This window comes from Anolis carolinensis, chromosome 6, assembly GCF_035594765.1.
Source record: "Anolis carolinensis isolate JA03-04 chromosome 6, rAnoCar3.1.pri, whole genome shotgun sequence".
Taxonomy (NCBI): domain Eukaryota; kingdom Metazoa; phylum Chordata; class Lepidosauria; order Squamata; family Dactyloidae; genus Anolis; species Anolis carolinensis.
In genome coordinates, this window is record NC_085846.1 from 31,937,210 (window position 1) to 31,963,516 (window position 26,307).

Consider the following 26,307-nt stretch of genomic DNA (forward strand, 5'->3'; position numbering starts at 1 on the left):
TGGTTTCTCTCTGATTTTTACTGCAGACTGGGAATGCTCTGCAGCAGCCTTCTCGTCCTATCCATAAGGTTCAGTTAGCCAAAGTGGAGGATGGGAGCAGCATGGATCTGTCCCAGCTCCTCAATGAGATCAGGGCAAACTATGAAATGCTCATCAGCCGAAGTCAGATAGAGACCATCCTCTCAGCAGGGACCCAGGTAATGATCATATCCAGACAGGCACCTACCCGAATAAGGAGCCAGTCCAATGTGTACTCAGTGCCTCTCTCAGCCTCTGTGAGGTACAGTATTTCCTTTTTCGATGCAGCATTTTATTGGGGAAGGGAATCAGATTTCTTTTCTTCTTCTCACCCCACCTCCCATCATTGTCTCATACCGCAGTATGTTGGAGAGAAAATATGCTAAGGTATATAAAAAGAATGCTAAGGTCGAATTGTGTCACCTTGCATTCAGATGCTTGCCTAAATGCAATGACAAAGCTTCTGCAATTGATCTATCCCTCCTCTCCAGCTCATTCTTTCAATATAATTGTACTCTTAAGCCTCATTTAGAACTAGTTCTCTTCTGCCAAGAAAACAAATTAGACTTCAAATAGCTGTTTAAGATGGGTTAGAACTGCTAAGCAGCTATTACATTGCGGCAGCTGGTGTTTTACTAGCAAAGTAATATGAACTATGTCCCTCCTGAAGACAAGTGAATATATCATAATGTTCAGTAATGCCTTGCTTGCTGTCTTGTAATCTGAGAATTAAAGGTTACCTAGTCATGCTGACAGCATTAAAGATGCACACAGCAAGTGATCTCTCTGAAATCCACAACTCAGTGACAAGCCTGACAACTACCATAAACATCCTAAACCAAAAAAGTTGGGCTGGATAAATGCTGAGCTTATCAGTTGGCTGTGCTTTGAAATTATTTCTGGATGAGCAGTCCTTTTGTAATCCCTCATGGCTGTCTTACTTCTATGGTAGGATGATATCATTTGTTTCTTTGGTTGAATTTCAAATCCTCTCCACTGAGCTTGAGACAAGTTACAACATCACTTCATTTGGTCTTATTACAATGTGATACTTTAAGGCCTTTAGAAACTGACTTGCCTATCCAATAAGATTTTCAGTAAAATGAATTTGGACCTTCCAGTGTCCCAACCCAAAATGTATTTCAAATACATTACATATCCAACTTATTCTGTACAGAACTTATGCGAATCTCATTAATAACAATATGCCTCATGATTTAAAAGTCTCTTTACATATGCATATGTGTAGTATTGTAGAAGTATAACTCACGAAATACTGGTGGCTTTTAGATCAAATTAATTTTTACAGGACGGATCTCTCTGAGAATTGTTTGGATTTCCATCCCAACCTGGAAAGTATAGAAGGAGGAAAAAGTATATTCAGTCTATATATTACAGTAATTTAGTCTGGTCTTCTCTGGTAGGAGTATGAATCTTGATGGAGAGTAACTATTAGGAAAGTGCTATGCTTAGTATCATGTTTTGCAAATGTTTATTTTTAATATTTTGAATAGTGAAGATTGCTGCAACTGCATGCTCAAATACTTGGGTCACTATTTTTAGATTAGGTCCAGTAAATCAAAGCTCTTTACAATCATAGAGTTGGAAGAAACCACAAGAGCCATCCAGTCCAACCTCCTACCATGCAGGAAAACACAATCAAAGCATCCCTGAACAGTTGGCCATCCAGGTGCTGCTTTAAAATATCCAGAGAAGGAAATGCCACCATGCTTCAAGGTAGCAGATTCCAATGTTGAACAGCTCTTACTGTCAGGAAGTTCTTCCTAATATTTACGTGGAGTCTTTTCCCCAGCAATTTGAATCCATTGCTCTGTTTCAGATGACCTCATCAGACAGCCTACTTTGTCTGCCATATGCCATTTATTTTCCCCTTTTGAGATAGAGCTCATTACATGATCCTAGTGTACTTCTAATCGGACTCCATCTGGAAAGGAGAGAGTAAGAGGTGTATGCCGCCGCAGCAACACAGAAGGCTTCCCATGATGTCTTCAGAACAATGGGAGGAAGCCGGGCGGCAGAGGTCCACCCCCCCCCCCCATGGGATGGGGGCAGAGGTAGTCACGTGATGCAGGACATGGAGCGATGGGTTCTCCACACACCTCCGCTGGGACCCTATGGATTCACCACGATGTGTGATGAATCCCGAAAATAATGTGATGAGGTCCACAGTCTTCAGAACTACAGAAAACAAGCTTCCACGCTCCTTAATGTGACATCCTTTCAAATCCTTTCAAATCATGTCCCCTCTCAGCCCTTTTTCTCCAAACTACCCAGCTCCCTCGGCCATTCCTCATAGGGCTTTATTTCCAAACCTTTGGTTGGTAGTTCTTCAGTGGGGCTCAACTAGTGGTTATGATGCTTGATGCCTGATTATTCTAGAAGCATATAAACTTCCCCATAAGTCTAATATGGACCTCAATTCCCCCCCCCCCCCCACTTTTCCAGAGTACCTGAACTATGCCCAGTTGAGTTTTTATTCAGGGTGGGCATAATCAGATGGTTGGGAGGGTCATTTCCAACCCTGCACAAGTTGCACTGCCATCATTTTGGCTAACTAGAAGTGACATTCCAGGACCCAGAGTTTTCTTCCAGATCCCACCTGAACATGGAAGCTAAGCAGGATCAGCCCACGTTAGTACTTGGATTGGAGACTGGCAACAAATACCAGCTGTTCTAGGCTAGGTGTCGGAGGAAAAAAACTGGCAAAACCATCTTCAGGTATCCCTCCAAAAAAAACCTATAAAATACATGGGGTTGCCATAAGTCAATAGGCAACTTGATGGTACAGACACACTCAAAATCTGGGGAGAGTCCTGAAACAGCATTAGGCTATAACGCGCACTGCAGAGTAAATTTTAGGTCTACATTTTCTGCTATAAAATAATGAATTGAATGCAAAACTTGGATGGAGAAGTATTACCTGTGGCTTACAGGTTGCAATATTCCCACTCCTGCCTCTCTTTGATAATATTTGCTGTACCTATGAGGATGTGTCATGCAGCGACAATTTGTAATTTGGCAATGACAGAGTACACTGACTGTGCCCAGGAGAGGCAAGATGTCCAGACAGTGGGAAGGCAATCATAGAAAAGTGTGATGTTATGAGTAATATGAGCCATAAATTCTGTCTGCACAATTATTTTCTGCAACCCAGATGTGAAATGCATTTGCAACATTATATTGGTTTATTTATTCATATTGTATAAATACTATCTTCATTTCAAAAAAGGTATCAGCTTCTGCACACTAAAGGAAATTATATATTAATAATATGGGCTTTATAAAAGCATGAACAGCCCATTGTTTATCAGCTATATATGGTCCATTTCCTCCCTTGTCAAAGGAAGTCTTCTTTCTACCCAAGTAAGGATTTCATCAAAGTCACACTTCCAGATAATAATATAATAATAATAAGTTTATTTGTATCCCACCACCATCTCCCCCGGAGGGGACTCAGGGTGGCTCACAGAAATATCAAATACAAAACAATAACAATATACATCAATAAACAATAACATGCACCAATTGTAATATTTGCACATTAACCAAAAAGAATAAAAACACACTTATTAAAAACAGAATTTAAAAACAGCGAGGTTGTAATAGTAGATTAGCAAAGTGCACATCATAGGTTGTAAACTCAAAACATAGATAAAGTGCTACAGATTCGTTTGAGGTCAATTTGGGATGAGAGGAGCCCTGAGCTAATGTCAAGTAACCAGGAGAAGTGTGACCAGTGCAGGAAATGTGACCAATGCAGATGGCAAAAGAGATGAAGCAACAGGCTGTTTTTTATCCTTGCTAGTTGTTTTGTGCCTTCAAATTGTTTCCAACTGAACTGCAGCCCTAAGATGAATCTAGCATGATTTTCCAGGGAATTGATGACCTCATCACATGAAATCCTTTTCAGCGGTGTGTGCCAGTTCACCTATACTTTTATAACAGAGCCCGCCAGCTCCCATCCCATGACATAAACAACTTGCAGTGGGGCTCCATCGTAAAAGTACAGGCAAACCGGAGCATGCTGCCATGGCTTCCCATGTTGAATAGAAGCCAGGTGCCCGACGCTTCCTCCCATTGGATGGGGACTCAAGTGAGTTGGGTAATGCGGGGGGTGGGCAACGGGTTCCTCAAAACCCCCAATGGGCCCTGCCGTATTTGTCACAATGTGTGGTGATTCCAGTGGCCCATCCAATGAAGTCAACTGAGTGTGTGACTCTTCCAAGGTCACAAAGTGCATTTCCATAGCCAAGTAGATAATTAAAGGGTAACCCTAAGGAGAATGTATTACAGGGTTTTCTGGGACCAGGAGTGTAGGACTCACCCAAAGCCAACCAAGTGGAGAATCGAACCCTGGTCTCCAAAGCTGTAGTCCAATGCTCAAACCACTACATCACACTTGCTCTCTATTTCCCCCACAGTCTTGATCTCCTCTCCCTCAACATGGTGCTGCTTTAGATTTATAGGAAAGTCTAGTAGGAGTGCAAGAAGCCCTATCTTCATCCCTACAGCAGGCAGGTGAGGAAGGGCTAAAAACATGTACATGCATGTCAGGCAGTTGTTTGTTTACTACCCCACATTGCTTCTAATATGGAATCTAAGGCATAAGTGGGGAAAGCCATATGAGCAGTGGAGAAATTGATATATGAAGTGTCTGTGTTTGAGCAGGGACAGGACAAATTGCTCCTTTGGATTGGAATGGTTGGCCCCTCCAGAGTCAGGTGAATAGAACTGTTTATTTATCTTTACTCTGTGATTCATTTCATGGCTTTGGGGCATCTTTTCTTCAAAGTGAATAATGCCCCTCCTATTATATATTACATAATCTATTATATAACCACCTAAGGGACAGTAAATAGGGAATTAAGAAATGTTAATAAATAAAAACAAACTATCATTTAATCTTATTAAATACTCAAAATGTGAGGTGTAACTTTAAAGTTCTCTTGCAAAAGCCGCTATGTAGCTTTTGGAGATGTGCCTGTTTTAATTCCCTGTTAAGAAATGTAATTGTAGAATGACAAGTTTTTTTTCATAAGTTGAAGAATGACAAGTTTTTTTCACAAAGCAGCAATCTGTAATTCCTTAAAAACTAACAGTGTTTTTCTGGCATGCATATTCTTTAGATATCACGTTTAAATCTAAACCACTGACATTCTCTACCTATGGTACCTGGTTTCTGATGTTTTTATTGTGGATTCACTTTAATATGCAAGATCCTTCTCAAAACTATTTCAAAGGTTCTATTAAAAAGCAACCATTAAGGGATCTATGGAAGGGAAAATTAAAATATGTTGCATCTTGATTATGATACTTTCAAACTCACAACTTGACTATAAATACCAGATTTTTCTAATAATTGCCATGATACCTGTTACACAGAAATCCAAAATGCTACAAAATCCAAAACTGACCACATAAATATTTGAATAGTGACACCTTTTCTGTATAATGGTCCCATGCACATGAACTTTGTATCATGCACATAATTATTTAAAAATACTGTGTATACATTTATATTCTGGCTATATGTATAAGGCATATAAGACACATAAATGGTTCCTGTCTCTAATATATCTGTATAAGAATATGCAAATATTCCAGTGATTTGGGACAATGCAGTGTGCGTTTTGTGGACATGAAATGGTCAGTGGAAATGGTCATTCAAATTTCTCCTTATTCTCCTATGGTCTTGTACTCACATGCGTGGGAATAACCCGAAAGGGACTACAGGCAGTCCCCAAGTTATGAACAAGATAGATTCTGTAGGTTTGTTCTTAAGTTGAATTTATTTGTAAGTCAGAACAGGTACATTTTAAAGTGTAGCTTAAATCATATATAAGCTTTGGGAAGCATATGGAAGGATAAACACCTCCATGGTGTTTCCTTTGTTGTCTATGCCTCTGTTAAGAAAATTTCAGCTTACTTTCTGTCCCTGTGAGAATTTGATTTTGAATAATTTGGCTTCTTGTAGAAACAAGGATTGGTGAGAAAACTTCAGTAGAGACACCTTTTCCCCATGATCACTCTTTCAAGAATTAATTTCCCTTCTGAGGGATTGATGACTCTCACTTCGTGATGTATCAATCCCATTCTTAACTATGAAAGTCCTTGCAGATGGCCAATTCTCTCACATTAGAAGTGACTCACAGTTTCTCAAGTCACTCCTGACACACAAAAAATGGAAAAACAAACTAAACTGCCATGAATTGCTACCATTTTAACATGATTGCCTTAGGACCACATCAGATGGAAGTTCGTAAGCTGGGAGACAGCAGGGGAATTCATGGAGAAGCAAGGCAAATCCATGGGGCAGACACACACACCCTGTATTGCCCCGTTACTATGATACAGCATTTCCGTTTCCGGCCCTGGTTTCATCCCACGCTGCCCCAGCTTGGTCAATAAAAACATGGGTAATCACCCATATTTTCAGGGCAACCTCTCAACACAAGGACAAGACGCTGGCAGGACAAAGCCCCGCCAGAAGTAGCCCTAAGTCATATGATGCTCTAATGGGTTCTGTCCTGGCTGCGTCCTGGCAGCATCCTAGGATGGGGGAAAGCCCTGTGTGGTGAGGTTATCTTTTAACACTTTAAACATTGGGTTTGAATTGGGAGCCCCCTCTTGAAAAAGGCTGGGAATCTCCCACAGTGGACTAAATCATCCTTTTGCGCAGACTATCTGAATTCTTTAACTACTTTTTTTTTTCACTTTCCAGATGCTTTTTCCTCCTCTATTTTCAGACTACAATTCCTGCTACTTTGATAAACAAACGTAAGGTTAATTCTGTCCTGCCCAAGAACGAAACACCTTTCTCCATATCATGCATGTCCCACATTTGGAACTTGCACGTTTCATAACTCATATATTAACTCATATTGTAAAACTTGCTCTGTCTTATTGGTTCACACATTTCAGTAAGAGGAGAGCGAAGCACTACTTTCAAGAGCAGGAAGATTCAGTTGTTAACGTGTTCTACAAATGCTTTTGTGAATTATTATATATGGGTAGATTTCCAAAATCAAACCTTTATGTGACCACGTTATGCCATGTTAGAACAGGAAAATCAAGCAATCAAAATTACTTTTTGGTTCTGGACATGCTCTACAGAGGGGTATCAAACTCATTTTCACCAATTGCCACATCGTTGCCTTCAATAGGCATTTGTATTATAAGACTGTATAAGTGTAACTTCTGTTGCCCTGGCATTAAAAGCTTCACAGATTGCATAAAGTGACATGGCAGATTGGATTTTGCCTTGCGTTTGACACCTATTCTCTTTCTCCAACCTTCTGCTTGCACATTTTTCAGCTAAAATTCCCATCACCTCCAATCTGCATAGCCATTGGCCAGAAGTTATGTGAGTTGCAGTCCAAAACCTTTTAAGGGTATTCACTTGGGGAAGGCTACTCTACACCATGCTAAGAAATGTTGCATATGCTAGGTCAGTCTTAGCTAGCATATTATCAGTCTGGCACACAGTCCTGAATGGCTCAGTGGGACTCATTCAAACAGCTAAGCATTACCTTCCTTGTCTAATCTAGGATGACAATTTTGGCTCCAGACATCAGCAATCCACTTTATGACAAGAGTTATGTTTCTCACAATCCAATACAACTGCAGTTGTGAATTCACTTGCTTTGGCATGCCTAGCAACCATCCTTAACCATCTTACTCAAAGCAAGCATTGAAGAATTTGCTAGAATACCCACTTTTTGCCTTGCGGAACACACTACATTGCCTATAATAAACTCACTGTAACAAACAGTGCAATGTTTAGAATAATGTGTCCAATGCTAATATGATTATCTCTCAAACAAATTTTGTTGCAATTTTTTTAACTTGTACATATGTCTTTACTGAACTTCTGTGGAATTTAAACTAAATACTATTTTGATGGCATAGGTTCTTTTGGTTGTCACTGACCATAATTTTGGCTGCCATTCTGTGGAGGTCCATCTTTAGCACTTGACAAAGTGAGCTATGTGTTCTAAATAGGGTATATGAAAGGACAGGATATAGTTATTACATTTAATTTTATTGTATTTTCTTTGTTAGGGAAATGGAAAGGCACTATGGGATTTTCCATCTCAAATGGAACGGGAAAAATGGCTAGTTTTAGGTGCTATATGGATAGACTTGGGCAGGAGAGAAATATTTTGACATTATCAAAATGCTTTGGCCCAACCTGTTCTATAAAATAACTAGCTGTGCCCGGCCACGCGTTGCTGTGGCTTAGTCTGGTGGGGTTGGTCCGTCTACATTAGGTTGTATTTATGCTGTGACCTCCACCCTTCTTTATACTCACATTAGTAGTAGTATTTGAAGTCTGTTACCTTCTTCAATTTTTGTGTTGATTGATAATTGCTTGAGATCCCTGTTGTCTTTGGTTTGTTGTTAGTTGTAATGTCTGATTCTGCTGAGTGTGGTTTATATTTTTATTGTGGTACAATAGTCTTTTTTGTTGTTTTGCTTGTGTAGGTATTTATTATTATTATTGTTGTTGTAGTGGTCATGAAGGTTGAATAAGTTAGATGCTACTGTATTGTTTTTTGGAGGCCCAGTGTAGCACTGGCCCCCCTCCCCAACAACAATTATTTATTTATTTGCTACATTTATACCCCACGCTCTCTCACCCCGAAGGGGACTCAGAGCGGTTTACAAGTTGTATGTACATAGAATATATTATATTATTAGTATAGTACAATATTAGCATTATATATTAATATATTGTACTATACCACTATACTGTAATATTAGTAGTAATATTACAGTACATTTAATATATAATATATAATTTATATTATTATATTATACAATATTATTATATTGTATTATTATTATTAGCTGCCCTGAGTCCCATATTGGGTGAGAAAGGGGGGGGGGTAGAAATACTGTAATAAATAAATAAGTTGTTATCAATATTATATGTTTACACAATATATTATATTATTACCATAGCACAATATTAGTAAATGAAAGAAAAATACAATATTTAAAAATAAAAACAATTTTAACCAACATACTGTAAATCTTTCAGGATTTCAATGGGAAGTGTAGACCTGCTTCTGGCCAATGGTATAGTCAAGTTAAGTAGGATTTTTGTTGTTGTGTGCCTTCAAGTCATTTCAGAGTGTAAAACTGAGGGCGGGGGCCAGGTAAATGATCTTGGAGGGCCGCATCCGGCCCCCGGGCCTTAGTTTGGGGACCCCTGGTCTAGAGGATCCAAGGAGTGCTTTTTCATTAGTGGTCTAACTACTGTACTCCACAGAATCATAGGCTAATGGGGTTGGAAGAGACTGCATGAGCCATCCAGTTCAACCCCTGTCATACAGAAAAAACACAATTGAAGTACCCCCACAGTTTCCAAAGAATGAGCTTCCACCACAGTCCGAGGCAGAAAGTTCCAGTGTTGAACAGATCTTACAGTCAGGAAGTTCTTCCTAATGTTCAGGTGGAATCTCTCTTCCTGTAATTTGAACCTATTTCTCCAAGTCCTAATCTCAAAGTCCTAATCTCCAAGTCCGCAGGAAACAAGCCTGTTCCCTCTTTCTTATGACATCCTTTCAAATATTTATACATGGCTATCATGTCTCCTCTCAACCTTCTCTTCTGCAAGATAAACATACACAGTTCTTAAAGCCACTCCTCATAGGGATTCTTGGTCTCCTGACCTTTGATCATGTTAGACGCCCTCCTCTGGACACGTTCCAGCTTCTCAATTTATCTTTTAAATTGTGGTGCCCAGAATTGGACACAGTATTCCAGGCAGGGGTGGCTCAAGCTATACACAAACTATGCAACTGAAGAAGGCGCAATCCTCTAGGGGGAGCAGTGGAGGTGCCTCCGAGAGCGGCCTGCTTGCCTCCGCTTCTCTCTCTGCCGGGCTTCCTTGCTCTCCCACCGCCTCTCCAAAGCAGGGAGGGGAAAGAGTGAAGGAGCACCAAAGCTGGGAAAACACAGAAGCGCTTGCTGGTCCCTACAAGGCTGTAGAGCAGGAAAACAACAGAAACAGCTGAGGCTCCCTCGCCCTCCCACTGCCCCTCCAAAGCTGGGAGGTGGGGGAAAGAGTGAAGGAGCACTTGGTTTGGGTGGGGGGGGGGGGGGGAGGCGCCAAAAATACTTCTTACTTACACTTGAAAATTACCTAGGGCCAGCCCTGATTCCAGGTGAGGTCTGACCAAAGTAGAATAGAGGGGCACCATGACTTCCCTTGATCTAGAGCAGGGACCATCAAACTTTTTAAACAGAGGGTCCCTTTGACTATTGTGGGGAGCAGATTACAGTTCGAAAAAAACATAAACAAATTCCTATGCACACAGCACATATCTTATTTGTAGTGCAAAAACATGAAAGAACAATTCAATATTTAAAATTAAGAACAATGTTAACCAACATACAAGTATTTGTATGTAATGAGAATTGTGAGCCTGCTTTTGGCTGATGAAATAGTCAAATGAATTAGGATTGTTGTTGTTGCATGCTTTCAAGTCATTTCTGACTTAGGGTGACCCTAGGGCGTCATCACATGGAGCTCCAAAAGCTTCGGGACAGCAGGGAAAACCGTGGGGCAGTGTCCAGCTGCCATCCCACATTTTCCAGCTGTCCCTGGCTTCCTCCTGTAATGTCCCCAGCTTCTTCAATGAGAAGATGGGTAGTCACCCGACTCCCCAGGGCTTTCTCTTAGTAAACTGCCAGCATGGAGCCCAACGGAGTCTCACCCTGTGTCATTTGATGGGCTCTGGTGGACTCCATCCCGGCAGCATGCTGGCAGCATGCTATAACTGGGAAAACCACCATCAGATGACGTGGTGTGTCTAAAGTTTAGGGCGGGGGCTGGCTAAATGACCTGGAGAGCCACATCCTGCCCACGGGCCTTAGTTTGGGGATCCCTGATCTACACACTATAATCCAATATGATCTGAAGGAGCATATGATTTCCACATCCAGTATAATACATGCTTGTTTCTCTACTGTCTGAGGTGATGACCCAGTGTATCACATCATAACCCGCCTTAACTCAATGCATATATTTCATTTGGAAATGTGGGGAGGGAGCTAAATTACATTTTTCATACATATTGGGATTTGGAATTCAAGAGTTTTATCTCTTCAGTTGCAACATCAGCTATCAAACTGAAGAAGTCAATCATGCCCAACAATTACATTTTCACTAACTCTGGCTGACTGATCTCACACTGTGACTGCTTCCTTGCAGCTAGAAGCAGCCACTAGTGAAAGAATGAGCAAAGACGAAGAAGTGCTAAAAGCAGCCAGGGCAGAATTAAATGAAGCTAGACGTCAGTGGTATCAAATGCAAATGGAAATTGATTCTCTCCATGCTATGGTAAGTAAATGCAATCAAATAGCTTTATTGCATCTGCAGAGGTGGGATGAGGATTTTCTTTTCAGCTAGATGCTACATCCAAGTATACCCGCAGCCCGAATACAACAACAAGGAACAGGGTGTAACTGTTTTAGTGTTTCCAAATAAGAAACAAAGACATGTTTTATTTATTTATTTATTTATTTATTTACATCACTTTTACCCCGCCTTTCTCTCCGAGGAGACTCAAAGCGGCTTACAGTAAACAGGCAAAAATTCAATGCCTAAAAACAATGTAAAAACAACAATTCATATAAAACAATCTACAAAACAACAGTTCATATAAAACAAGTACCATTACAAAATAAAATCACATTATATAAAATTTTAAGAATGTCCAAGATTAAAATCCATTCATCCAGAATCCTCGATTCTTCGTACAGGTCATGTAAAGTCCATGTTCTTATTCATTAAAAGCTTGTGTGAACAGCCATGTCTTTAAGGCTTTCCTGAAGCCTAGGAGAGTTGGTATCTGCCGTATGTTGCTGGGGAGGGTGTTCCACAGCCGAGGAGCCACCACCGAGAAGGCCCTGTCCCTCGTTCCCACCAGCCTTACCTGCGAGGCTGGTGGGACCGAGAGCAGGGCCTCCCCCGATGATCTAAGAGTTCTAGAAGGCTCATAGGGGGAAATACGTTCGGACAGGTAAGATGGGCCAGAACCATTTAGGGCTTTGTAGGTCAAAACCAGCACTTTGAATTGGGCACGGTAGCATATCGGCAGCCAGTGGAGCTGGCTCAGCATGGGAGTAGTACGCTCCCTGTAAGCCGCTCCTGTTATTAGTCTGGCTGCCGCCCGTTGTACTAGTTGGAGCTTCCGAGCCGTCTTCAAAGGCAGCCCCATGTAGAGCACGTTGCAGTAGTCCAAACGAGCTGTAACCAGAGCGTGGACCACCGTGGCCAAGTCAGACCTCCTAAGGAACGGGCGCAGCTGGCGCACAAGGCGGAGTTGTGCAAAGGCTCCCCTGGCAACAGCCGAGACCTGGGGCTCCAGGCTCAGCGATGAGTCCAGGAGAACCCCCAGACTGCGAACCTGTGTCTTCAAGGGGAGTGCGACCCCATCCAACACAGGCTGTAACCCTATTCCCTGTTCAGCCCTGCGACTGACCAGGAGGACCTCTGTCTTGTCTGGATTAAGTTTCAATTTGTTCGCCCTCATCCAGTCCGACACAGCGGCCAGACAACGGTTCAGGACCTCAACAGCCTCCTTAGTGACAGGTGGGAAGGAGTGACAGAGCTGGACATCATCTGCATACAGATGACACCTCACCCCGAAACTCCGGATGATCTCTCCCAGCGGCTTCATGTATATGTTAAACAACATGGGGGACAGTATTGACCCCTGCGGGACCCTACAAGTCAATGGTTGTGGGGCCGAGCAGGTGTCCCCCAATGACACCATCTGGGAACGACCCTCCAGGAAGGACCGGAGCCACTGAAGAACAGTACCCCTGAGCCCCATCCCGGCAAGGCGCCCCAGAAGGATACCGTGATCGACGGTATCGAAGGCCGCTGAGAGGTCCAGCAGAACCAGCAGGGACACACTCCCCCTGTCCAGTTCCTGGCGTAGATCATCGACTAAGGCGACCAAGGCTGTCTCGGTACCATGTCCCGGCCTGAAGCCCGACTGCGCTGCATCCAGAAAATCAGTATCTACCAAGAATGCCTGGAGTTGTGCAGGCATTCTTGGTAGATACTTTTTATTTTTCTTTAAAATAATGCAAGGAGGAAGTTTAATATGCAACTATGATTGGCAAAGGTTGAGATGGAATTATTAGAAACTACCACATTTCATTGGAACAAAAAAAAAGCCTCTATTGTATTGAATAGACTTGGCCCACAGTATGGACTGCCAACACTCTGTCTGCCTGCCAGACACTGGAAAACTAGTACCCCAGCCTATGTGGTGCTGGGTGCAAGAATTATAGGTAACGGATTTCCCCTGATATTAAGTCTAGTTGTGCCTGACTCTGAGGGTTGGTGCTCATCTCCATTTCTAAGCTAAAGAGCCTGCGTTGTCCATAGACACCTCCAAGGTCATGTGGCCGGCATGAGTGCACAGAGCGCCGTTACCTTCCCGCCGAAGCGGTACTTATTGATCTACTCACATTTGCATGTTTTCGAACTGCTAGGTTGGCAGAAGCTGGGACTAACAGTAGGAGCTCACTCCGCTCCCCAGATTTGAACTGCCTACCTTTTGATCAACAAGTTCAGCGTCTCAACAGTGTAACCCGCTGCACCACCGAGGTCTCCATATGCAAGAATGATAGATACAGGTATTCACATGGGTGAGAGTGAAGCAGAACCATATGGCCCTGCAGTGAGAGTTATCAAGTTGCTTACAACCCCAGCTCCCCCAATACTGGGTGCAACTGGTGCATTGGTTCCATCTATTCCCAAAATTGTATCTCTCTCTCCGTATCAAAACTGCCCAAAGCTTTGACAATCAGTGTTATCAGAGTGTTACCATTACGAAAGCAATCATTATGCAATAATCCTAACACTAAAGATGAGATAGGCATGACAATCAAAACTGAGCGATGGGTCAAAACATTTGGATTGTGGTCCTAAAGCAGATCTTACTCATCACTTAAGGAACCATCCATTTTTGTCCTGTATTTTTATTACCTCATATATACACCAAAGAAAACAGTAACTGCAAATAGGAACCTGATTGCCTTCCTTCTAGCCACAGCACAAAGTACCCTATATACTCAACTATAAGCCGACCTGAATACAAGCCAAGGCACGTAATTTTACCACAAAAAACTAGGAAAAATTACTGATTCAAGTATAAGCCGAGGGTGGGAAATGCAGCAGCTACTGGTAAATTTCAAAATAAAAATAGATACCAATAAAATTACATTAACTGAGGCATAGGTGGGGTAAATTTTTTTTATATATTTACCGTATTTCAAAGAAAAACAGTAAGCTAACTCTGTAAGTGCATAAGTAGGGTCAACAAAAACAATATGGTATCAACAATAACTTTATAATAATCATCATCATTATCATCATCAACAACAATAACAACTTCCTTTGTATGCTGCTCTATCTCCCCATGGGGACTCAGGACGGCTTTTAACATAGTAACAGGCAAACATTCAATGCCTATATAATCAATGCAGAGCTAGATATAGCTCTATAATTATATATGCTAATTTCACATTTGCATTTCTCCCCTGAAAAGTTTGCAAGTCCCATTTATCTATGTTTACATCTAGACATCTGTGTGTGTATATATTTAAAAGGCCTATATCTATGTTAATATCTATCTATCTAGATATTGCTCTATATATAGAGAATTATATCTTTATAGGACTTGCAGAGGCTTGCAAACATATGAGGGGAAAATTCATATATTAATGTATTTGTAGGGGAAAATCTATATATTATTTACAAGCTTTGGGGCATACATTTGCCCAAGGAAGAAGTGCAAGCAAAGCCCTCCTAAAAACAACTTTGGCCTCTTTTCTCCTCCCCTTTCCCACCTCTTTTATTTCTCCCTCTTTCAAACTCTAAAAGTAGCCAGAAAAGACTTTTTAAAATTTCCCTTCCTCTCCCAAAAACCCACCCCATACACACCTTCTGTTGCTCTTCTTTCCCTCCCTCCCTCCCTTTTGACTCAAACGTTCTTGCAATAATAGTAATAATAATAATAAATCCTGCAAATTTGCAAGAGTCTCTCTTTTTCTACCCCTTACACCCATGCAATATTTTTTTTCTTCCTGGCTTGCAAGAGGCTCTCACTCACTCTCCTTTCGCTTTTGAAAACATTCCCTTCTCTCTCTCTCTCTCTCTTAAAAAATAAGATAACTCCAGCCTGGGAGGAGAAGCGGAGAAGGGAGGTTTTGGAAAATACGGTAATATAACTGCCTGCTGGATCTTATCTTGGAAAAATGGTGGATGGTAGCTTGAAAAACTTTCTTTCATCAATATATGCTATGGATGCAAGAAAACAATCTTTTTATGAGGTGTGATCAATTTTTATTGATTACATTAGTACCAATTTACATTTGTGTCATCCACCATTAGGGCATGCTGATTTATGAACAAATGCTTTCTGTTTGGCCTCGGCCATATAACTTTGTGTTCATCTTAATTAGAAGCATCCAACAATTCCCGGAATACTACTCTACTGGAGTAAGTTGGCAAACACCCCTTACATGCACTTCACTCATATCCTAATCTTGTTTGCACACACTACAAGTTGGGCATCTCTTTTCAGGAATTCCAGAATCCAAAATACTCCAAAATTGTCCACATGGGTGGCTGAAATAATGACATCCTTGTTTTTTGATGGTTCAATGTGCAAAAACTTTGTTTCATCACCAAAAATATTAAATGTTTGTACATCAGGCTATGTCTATAACATTTACATCAAACAGACATTAATTTCATGTTTAGACTGAATTCTTATCTCCAAGACATCTCACTATGCACATATATGCTAATGTAGGGATTTTAAAATCTGAAAAAATAGAAATCCAAAACTCTTCTGGTCCCAAGCATTTCAGATAAGAGACACTTAACTTACAGTGTTTTTAACGTGTGCTTATTTATGTTTTTGATGGTTTAACTCTTTCCTATGCAATTAGAAGCCACTCTGTGGATCCATAGGCTTCGAGACTGAGATAAAAATAACGTACAAATAGAGTCATACAAATGCACAGGTCCTTTGCTAATCAGCATTGGCAATACCTGAAAGGAACAACAAACATTGCTTTGAATTTTTGAAAACTTTTTTCAAAAACGAAAAATGAGAAATATTTTCCCTCAGGTAGCATATGACATATTTTGCTTACATAAGTCTTATAAGGGCACTTAAATGCCTACAAATAAATGCTCACTGGGGGGAAGGATATTAGAGGCAAAGATGAAATATTTTGGCCACATCATGAGAAAACAGGAAAGCTTAGAAAAGATCATGCTGCTGGGGAAAATGGAAGAAAAAAGGAAGAAAGGCTGACCAAGGGCAAGATGGATGGATGGTATCTTTGAAGTGACTGGCTTGACCTTGAAGGAACTGGGGACGGCAACGGCCGACAGGGAGCTCTGGTGTAGACTGGTCCATGAGGTCACAAAGAGTCGGAAACGACTGAGTGATTGAAGAAGAAATGCCTACAATGTTTCCTGAGTAAATGTAGCAGCGCTTTTCATTTTGCTCAGAATGCAAAGCAGTGGTTCTCAACCTGGGATCCCCAGATGTTTTAGCCCCACAACTCCCAGAACTCCCAGCCAGCTTACCAGCTATTAGGATTTCTGGGAGTTGAAGGCCAAAAACATCTGGGGACCCCAGGTTGAGAACCACTGATATAAAGAACTATACAATCTTTGTTACATTTAGTGAGGTCTTTATGTTAAAGCCAATCTTAGGATTTTTTTCAGTGAGTTTTTAAAAAGTAAACTATTTTAAAACATCATCTCTATTTTGAAAAATACATTTTAGAACTTTAATTGGCACCTCTATTGAACAGGAGAAAGGCTTGGAAGCTGCTTTGCGAACCTCAGAACAGCAGTATCAGACTCAGTTCAAGCATTTGGAAAGCGAGATTGAAAGTCTGGAGAAAGAGCTACAAGAGGTGAGACACAGCCTCAAAAATCAGCTCCAGCAACATGAAAAATTACTGAATACGAAAATGAAGCTTGAGCAGGAGATTGACAGATATCGCAGCCTTCTGGAAAAGGAGGAAAAAAGGTACTCATAGTTGAAATCTGTATATTCAGCCATCCACAACTTGAAAATATTTTTTATCTCCAAAACTAGATTGTGATTTAACTATATCATTGTATATACAGTCAGCCCTCCATATTTACTGTGGTTAGGGACACAGGGCCCCCATGAAAGAGAAACACCACAAATTAAGGAATTACTAATTTTTTTTATCCAGAGAAACTGATCATAGAATCTCACTAGAAGACCTAGCGATTCCTAAAGAGATGTTCTCTTTAAACGTGTCTGGGTTTTTCAGCATGACTGGAAGAAGGTGACCCATAGAGTCACACTGGGGACCTAGAGGTTCCTAGAGATAGCTTTTTCATCAAATCCATGAATAATCAAATCTGCAAAAATCAAACCACAAATGTGGATGGAAAACTGTAATGGGACCTGAACATCCATGGATCTCAGGACATTTTTACACTGCCATATAATCCAGATTGTCAACACAGATAATCCACATTATCTGCTTTGAACTAGATTACATGAGTCTACACTGCCATATAATCCAGATCAAACCAGATAATCTGGATTTTATATAGCAGTGTAGAAGGGGCCTCAGTGGCACCAAGGACACTCTGTCATTCTGATTACTTCTTTTATTTGTTAAATTTCCTTTATTTATTTACTTTATTTTATTTTTATCTGCCTTTCTCGCAATATAGGATATACAGTGTTCCCTCACTACAGTTCGCTTTTTGCAGATTTGCTGTTTTGCGGTTTTTCAATAAACTCTAAAAGACTATTATAAATCATAAAAAAGTACATTTTACAGCCTAAGGAAGGAAGGAAGGAGAAGCTGAAGGGAGATAAAAGGAGCCCAAGCAGTAACAGGAGGAGAAGGAGGCAATTTATCAACACACAATTGGTTGATAAAGACTTAAAATAGTGTATAACTACTAAAATAATGTATAAATATTAAAATAAATATGGTGTCCCTATTTCGCAGATTTTCACTTATTGCGGGTGGTCCTGGAACATAACCCCCGCAATAAGTGAGGGAACACTGTATTTATTAAATTTTAACCACCTTTCCACTAAAGGTTGCTTTAAAAATCATATTCTACTTCTTAGCCAAAGCAGTACTGGAGCAAAACCAAGTACTGTAATTTTGCCCGAAAGTGGTTCATATTATGTCTATTGGTGACAATAAAATATGTATAGTAACAGGGTTTGAAGGGTCAGAAGTGACTGAACGAATAAACAACAAACAACAATGAATACCAAGTGCTGAAGGCTATATTTCAGAAGAAAGAACTTACAAATCCATATCTGGTCCCTTCTACGCTGCCATGTAAAATCCAGATTATCTGATTTGAGAATGTGGATTATATGGCAATGTGGAAAAGGCCTCTGAGTCTTCCTTGCCTAATAAAACCGTACTAAATTCACGGGGTTCCCATAAGTCAATGACAAATAATTGTGGTAAGTTTAATTAAAAGCAACAGGAATGTTTTCTTGCTCAATGACTGGCCATTAAAAGAACAAGCTTGGACAAATCTCAAACTTGTTTACACCCCTTTCCTGTCATCTACAAGAGAGAGCTTCTATTTTCTCTTCCATGCGAACCACAGTTCTGGGGATACCTGGGGAACTATGGCATGTTCTAATTATGGTTCATTAAAAGATGCCAGGATAAACAATGGCTTTTTATCATGTTTTGTTAACTAGGCAGTTAGACATAACAGAAACCTGTACTGTGTGAAAAGTGTAAAAAGAAACATCTGATGTTGTCTGGTATGCAGAGCACAAAGAATGCTACCTAGTCTCATGCCAAATCACTGTGAAAGCAACAAGCCATGCTTTATTTTTACACCTCAACTCAGGCCCCTTTTACACTGCCATATAAAATCTATATGATCTGCTTTGGATTTTATATGGCAGTGTAGAAGGGGACACTTAGAAATATATGTGTATAAACAAGATCATTGTACAGCCTTATGTTTTAAGAATCTTGTTTTGTTTGTAGGTTTCATCTTTCTATACGGCAAGAAAGAAAAGATGACAAAAAGCCTACCACCAGCCGAATAGCATTTATCTTGCCTTCACGTGAGTTTCTTTAAAGCTAGGCAATAACATAAGAGGCTAAAATAGCCTCTTAATTTGAACTGGGACTCACTGGAATTTAGTATAATAATAATAATTAATTATATGTACAGGGGATATGTGGAGATTTGCATTTATACACACTAGGCGTGTGCAATCAATAAAAAAAAGTTTCAATACTCATTACAAAAATAGGGGGTGGGGGGATTGCTTCTAAAGTATTTCCGAAATTGGATGGGCTCCGTATTGTAACTATAATGAGTTAACTACTTTTTTGTTACTTTTTGTTAAGTAATTTTGCCAATGGGAAAACTTCAGGGGTTCCTTTCTCCCTCATAGTTAAAGTTATTTGAATGAAACTTGCTACAATTATAGAACACATTTACCACTGTTAGCCCATCAAGTTTCAGAACGTTTCACTCATGCATGGATTTTTGGGGAATTTTCAAAGTTTTTACAAATAACAATTTTAAAAACTGCAAGAGCTCTCCCCTTGAATTTTTTATACAATGACACAAGATAACAGGGGATCATTCCCCCCAAGTTTCAGAAAGATTCATACATGTGCTAATTTTTGAGATTTTTTTAAAGTTTAGAAAAAATCTTTTTAAAAAGCTACAACAACTATCTCACTGAATGCCTCTCTCTATATAACACACAATGCAATATATTAACCCATAGAATTTCCATTTAGGGATTTCCTCCCAGTCCAGCACCGATCTTTCTACTACTATTGAAATATCTTTAGGTCCTCTTTACAGATTCAGTTGGATCTCTGGCTGTTGCTAGGAGGGATAAATCTCTAACATATCGTCCTTGAGACTTTCTGATGCTGAGCAGAATTCTCTGCCATAGGGCTCCTCACCTTCCCAAACTACATTTCCCAGAATTCTGTGCTCTTTCAATATCTTTCCCCGGTCACTCAGCTCATCCTGCCCAGCTGCTTTCCTCATGGCGAGAGGCAGTTTGTCTTTTTCAATTTAAAGAGGAATTGGCCCTCCTTGACTTCACCTCACTTGCTTGTGATGAAAATAAAACTGATTTTGGGAAGCTTCCGAGGATTACAGAATTTAAACAAAAATATTGTGTGAGTGACTTGATTCTTAAGTTTCTGTATGGGTGCTCCCGTGTTTCTTAAGATCTGTTTGTATACACAAATCTTACAAATTATATACGACAAACGATTTAAAAATGAAATTATGCACACCCCTAATACACACACTGAACTGTAAAACAAAACAAAACACCAAGCTTGCCATAAATGAATGTCAAGGGAAAACTCTTTAGGACCCTTCCCACCATGAACTTTGCCCACTTTCCACCCACTGAATGTTTGCTCTGAAAGGGATACCTGAATTTCAAAAGCCTTGTAAGTTTTCAGCTATCTGAAAATGCAAATATGTGCATACATATATAATGACACCACACTTGCCTGAGATACCCACCAGCCTGTTCTGCCCTTTACCCACTCTGTACATCAATTCCAATTCAGGGATAGGGAACACGTTTTAAAAACTGTGACACTGCGAAATAAAAAGGGTATTTTAAAATATCACAATAAAGCCTTCAGGGCTAAAAGAAGTACTTTCACTTCAAAACCTGAAGATCATTGTGTGTTCAAATAGTACTGGGATCAAAGTAAGGATGAACTGTTTCACAGCCTCAATGTATAGAACTGCCTTCCTGGCAGAAGAACATCAAAGTCAAGCACCAAGAATAAGACTAATGTACACTGTTCAGTGTAGATTCATGCCAATGGCAAAATTCCTTACACGTCCACATTTTTTTCTTTTTACAGCAAGCGAGCTAAAGAAGCATGAGATAGAAAAAGTAGAAATACTGACAAAACAAGCAGTTTTAAATGGGGAAGTTGCAAAGGAACGTGCAGAAGCTTGTGGCACGATACAGTAAGTAAACAGAAGAACAACTAAGAGGGATGAATACATCCTTGAAAGAAGCTTCTCAAAGGTACTGTCTTGTTTTTGTAATGTGGAGCCCCAATTGGTCATTGTACGGGGGAGCACACTGGTGTAGCATAAGATATGATAACATAACACACTCGGTTCCATTTATACTGTGAAAGAAGAACTCTAAAAAGTTCATACCTTTCCTACATGCGTGTGTGCGTATTATTTTATAAAAATGGTATCTTTGCTTCATATGACTGAATGTGGTAGGGTCAAAGCATGTAATTAAATTCTAGGTTGAAAGCATGTTTTACATTAATGCCTGAAAATAATACTTAATTTATCATTTCAGAAAAGAAAAAGTAGATGAAGTGATTAAAGAGTGGGAAGGCTCTTTCTTTAAGGACAATCCTCGTTTAAGGAAAAAATCAGTTTCTTTGCGGTTTGATCTCCACCTGGCAGCCACAGATGATGGTTCTTTACAGACTAAGCAGAAAAGCTTGCCTGATATCGAAGTGAGATTGGTTATGAGAAGGTCTTGCAGCATCCCATCAATCAAAACTTAAATGGGCAGCAAACTAACCCAAAGATTATTCATGGATGGGATTCAGAAATAAACATTGTGGACCTAAATTAGCTACATGATTGCCTACTGTCTGACTATAAAAAGAATATGCCCTTCAGCTAATATATACAGTATTCCTATATCCTAACCATCGTTTTGAAAACATTGAGAAAACTTAAGGGCATTACGTTTCTAAGAAACAGAATTGCTACTGAATTATTATCATCATTATGCTGTTGAAATAGTTTCTGTTCACATATTTCTTTGCTTTAATAATTTTAAGGAAAATATTTAGGAGTTTAATAGATCTTGTCTTGTCTTTGTGGGAAAGAATATCCCTATAGGAAAAGACTTATTTGAGCATAAGATTATGGATGATATAACTGCCTTCAACTATGAATCATAATTAATATATTACTGAACAGCTGGTATGTCTTTCCTAACAATCAATAAATCCATATAAAAACTTTCAAGGGAGTGGTGGGCTTCAACCTATGTCCCACCAAAGTCCATTTCAAGTGCAGATCATTTTCAGAATATTGTTAATGATCTCAACACAACTTATGTCTATTGTTTGTCAAAGCTGGCCAATAATTATCAATTTATCCTAGGAGTTATTTATAACTATAGTTGGATTTCTCTAACAGAGCCACGGTATTTCTGAGGCTTATTTTTAAGCCATTTTAAGCCATATATTGTAATCTGTTGTCATCAATGTTTTCGTAAACTCCTGCTAGATTAACCTCAAGTACGACTACAGCCAAGACAATAACTAACCCAATAGGAATGTATCCAAACTTTTCATGACTGCCAGCTCTCTGTCTCAACAAACGTCTCTTGGATTCTGTCTTCTGTCCTATACATTCAAGATCCATGTACATGATGGCTAACATAAAATGACCTTAATAGTAGATTTCTTGCTGTCCTCTCACAATTGGAGTTTACTAAGCAAAATATTTATTGAAATCATTTCATTTTTATATATTTATTTAAACTTTGCCCTTTGCTGCAAAAGGCTGAGGGTAGGTTATCTTTGCCAGTAAATGCTTCTGGAAAATGAACATTTCTTATCTTGATGGATAAAATTGTGTTTTATTTGGAGCCAATAACAAAACACTTAATCTCAGTGCAGAGAGAGCTTCAGCTGCAATGTTACAGGGATAAAGGACAAACTATTTTATGATGTCTGTGCCTATATCAAATGGTCTACCATCATAACTACTGGACATGTCTAATCCACAGGCAATTAAATAAATTTAAAAGGGCTACATGCTGAAGCCAAAATCATACTGAGGTCTTATATGCAACACAAGTTTGAAATGCTAAAAAAATCTGTGAGAAACTTTTTTTGAACCTTTATAGTTGTGTTCCATCTGGGTTGTAAAAAGTTGGGTACTGGACTAGGACTATGCAAGACCAGGGTCAAAATTTCCACTTAACCATGAAAACCAACTGATGACTCTTGGCTAAAGGCAATGGCAAGTCACCTCTGAATCCATCTTGCAAAGAAAAAATAATGAGAAGGTCACCGTAAGTGTGAGCTGAACTGAAATTATCCAATAAGAACAATTACTACTGACATTTCCGCTCTACAAGCTGCACACAGAAAATTACAAAAGAAAATAACAGTGAAACCTGTGGCTTTTTAAAGTCTGTGTCACCTAGCAAAGTAGAAATTTGTCAAAAGAAATCCAGACTACAATCTTTTTCTTGTTTCAAAAACTCTACTTGCCAAGGACATCTAGGACAAAATTAGCTTTTTTTTTTTAGTCATGGGGAAAGGTAGATGAAAGAAACCGTTATATAGTCTCATCAACCTGAAAGAAATACAATTTTATATTTGACTATACATTTTTCTCTCAAACTGCTAAATCTAAACTCTTCTGTAAACTAAATCTTGAACATAGGCATTAATTTTTTTAAGAATATAACAAGTACTGTATGACATTACAATGTACTAATTAGAAGGTTGGATTATTATTTTTTAGCATTCAGACGGAACTACTTGTTGTTAGTATGTCATGACAAATCAGGATTAATGTATTCCTTATTTAGGTCCTCAGTAGCATGTAATACATTTTACTAGAGTGTCTACAGTTGCCTTACATATGGCATGCGTAAGACATGATACAGCAAGTATATTGCGGCATTTAGTTAACTTCCAACTTTTAACAACATAGAAAAATGAGCCTTTCTACTGCAGGTTCTTTAATTGAAAATAATGTGCTAGCTGTTAACATTTAATCTTAATAAACTCTGATCTAGCTTTCATAATACTTATTTACTCAGCATTCTAAATGTAAAACTGTCTTATTACTCTGTGCCGCTTTTTCTGTTTTTGTTGGGACTTCATTTGTATTTTTTACAATACTTGGATTTAAAATTAAAATTAAAATTACTTTTGAGTGTTAAGAAATGGGAATATGAATTTACCAAAGTAAATGATATCACTGTCATACAGAAAATAAATCCAAGTCTGAAAAATATAATATTTACATCATGTGGATCTTCTAAAAAAGGAATCAGGAATGGAAGAACTCGTATTCATATGTCAGCAACCAGAAGTGCTATATTCACATTTATTTGTCTTCTTTCCAGATGTTCAGTACACAAACTAGAGATAGAAATGAAGTAAGAATTAATTTAGATTTATTATGAATTTATCTAACATGTGAACTATATGAATATTAATGAAAATATAACTATATCTTTCTTTTATTGACACTCAGAACAAACAACAAGCCCTGAATTCTTCTTTTTCAATGAATTTTTCACAAATAGGCATGATTATCTGGATAGTTGAAAAATGCAAGAGCATACTTTAATCAAAGTGCAATTTGTATTTTTAAAGAAATCTCCAAACATGTATAGATTAGGAAAAGTGTGTACCAAAATATCGACAAGTTTCTGGGGGGAAAGTCTTGCAATACAATACACAACTTGGAAGGGAGATGGGATCTTGAGAAATGTAAGAAAAAAGTTATACATTCCCACATTCCTACTTGTAAAAGAGAAGAAAAACTAAACACAGCAGCAAAAAAAGAAAAAAGAAAAATTGCACACATGGTATAATCCAGCAAAAGCATTTTCAAGTAAAAATGGTTTGTATAGTACTTGTCCACAAAAATTATATAAAAAGGGAGCCTCCGGTGGCTCAGTGTTAAAGCGCTGAGCTGCTGAACTTGCAGACCGAATGGTCCCAGATTCAAACCCGGGGAGTAGAGTGAGCGCCCGCTGTTAGCTCCAGCGTCTGCCAACCTAACAGTTCAAAAACATGCAAATGTGAGTAGATCAATAGGTACCACTCCAGCGGGAAGGTAATGGCGTTCCACTCCAGCCACATGACCTTGGAGGTGTCTACGGACAACGCCGGCTCTTTGGCTTAGAAATGGAGATGAACACCAACCCCCAGAGTCGGACACAACTGGACTTAACGTCAGGGGAAACCTTTACCTTTTACCTGTCCACAAAAATCATATAAAAAGGGACCACTGCTTCTTAAACTGGGGTCCTGTCCCTGTAAGAGGTTCCCCAACTCAATGTTGGGGTCACAAAAATGGCAATAGTAAAACGTTTCTAAACACCACCCATTCACACAAATCTGTTAACAACAACATCCAGTTGTATTTGCAAAAAATGCTTCAGCTGCACTTCACAACAGGAAAATCAGCCTGTTTAGAAAGCCTTGCAAATGTTGATTTATTATAAGTAAATATTGGATTTGTTTACCTATTTTACATACCTATAAACCCGGGGTCACATAAAACTTTCTTGGGTGGAAAGGAGTCACAAGTGGAAGATGTTTAGGAAATAGTTCTACAGAATAAAGGCCAGTGTAGAAATCTTCCCTCTGTACCATCTAATAATTAATTATGGTAGAATATGGTGAGTATGGCAGAATATGGTGACAATGATGCCCAGATGATCTTAATAGATTAAGATGATATATAGGGGGAAATGTGCATAAAAGTACGGACAGTCTTAAGGCTCTCATGTGGCCAGATGGCTGAAGGTCTCATCAGGAATAGCCAGTAAAGCCTATGATCATGGATGATGACATTTGCAAACAGTATCAAGAGTTTTACAAGTTCCCATCCCTGCAGAAGAAAGGTGAGAATGAGCACTTCACACTGAGCAAACAGCAAAGACACTAAGATTGGAGTAATACAATCTCTTCTTCAAACTCTAAACTGTCAATAATCACCAGCTAACCAAAATATTATTTTTCTTATTTAATCCTGTCTAGGTTCTAAGCTCTTCAAAGATGGTATGTTTGATCAAAGTCATGTCTTGCAAAGCACTGAAAGATGAATCACATTTTTGGGGAAAGGCTGGGTATAAATCCAATAAACAAATAGTTTTCTGTCAGATCTCTCTTAGATTCTAGAATTTCCTGCCACATATGACTAGATTGATCTTACTCGTTGTTCTTCTTGACCTCACTAGAAGTCTCTTTTCATCAGCAGCCCCCATCTACACTGCCATGTAATCCAGTTTCGGAATGCAGATGATCTGCTTTAAACTGGATTATATAGCAGTGTAGACTCATATAATCCAGTTTAAAGCAGGTAATCTGCATTCAAAAACTGGATTATATGGTCAGTGTAGATAGGGCATGAGTCTTCTCTAAACTGTAGTTATAGCA

General features: G+C 39.3%; 1 protein-coding gene and 1 long non-coding RNA gene across 5 annotated transcripts in view; one reads left to right on the forward strand and one right to left on the reverse strand.

Moving 5' to 3' along the window:
• krt222 (keratin 222) lies at positions 1-23,938 on the forward strand. 4 transcript variants are annotated; one of them, XM_062957416.1, is made up of 7 exons: positions 38-280; positions 6,761-6,816; positions 11,261-11,389; positions 16,903-17,123; positions 19,114-19,193; positions 20,989-21,097; positions 21,450-23,938. In XM_062957416.1, the coding sequence occupies exons 3-7, from the start codon at positions 11,285-11,287 to the stop codon at positions 21,661-21,663; spliced, it is 729 nt and encodes a 242-aa protein (XP_062813486.1). In that variant the 5' UTR covers positions 38-280; positions 6,761-6,816; positions 11,261-11,284; the 3' UTR covers positions 21,664-23,938. The 4 variants fall into 4 exon arrangements, with proteins under 4 accessions (XP_003222508.2, XP_062813486.1, XP_062813485.1 ...); XM_062957417.1 differs by having other exon boundaries at positions 49-197; XM_003222460.4 differs by lacking the exon at positions 6,761-6,816 and having other exon boundaries at positions 1-197.
• LOC107983005 (uncharacterized) overlaps positions 1-26,307 on the reverse strand; it is a 118,936-nt gene that overhangs the window by 87,412 nt on the left and 5,217 nt on the right. The window contains exon 2 of the long non-coding RNA XR_009999687.1: positions 24,159-24,276. This is a non-coding gene — a long non-coding RNA (uncharacterized LOC107983005). The remainder of the gene's footprint in view (positions 1-24,158; positions 24,277-26,307) is intronic.

Excerpts from the sequence above, each read along its gene's own strand:
- krt222 (XM_003222460.4), top strand. The coding sequence starts at position 102 with ATGGATCTGTCCCAGCTCCTCAATGAGATCAGGGCAAACTATGAAATG. Across the intron at positions 19,194-20,988 it reads AGCATTTATCTTGCCTTCAC|CAAGCGAGCTAAAGAAGCAT; the intron begins GTGAGTTTCTTT and ends TTCTTTTTACAG. Across the intron at positions 21,098-21,449 it reads GAAGCTTGTGGCACGATACA|AAAAGAAAAAGTAGATGAAG; the intron begins GTAAGTAAACAG and ends TTATCATTTCAG.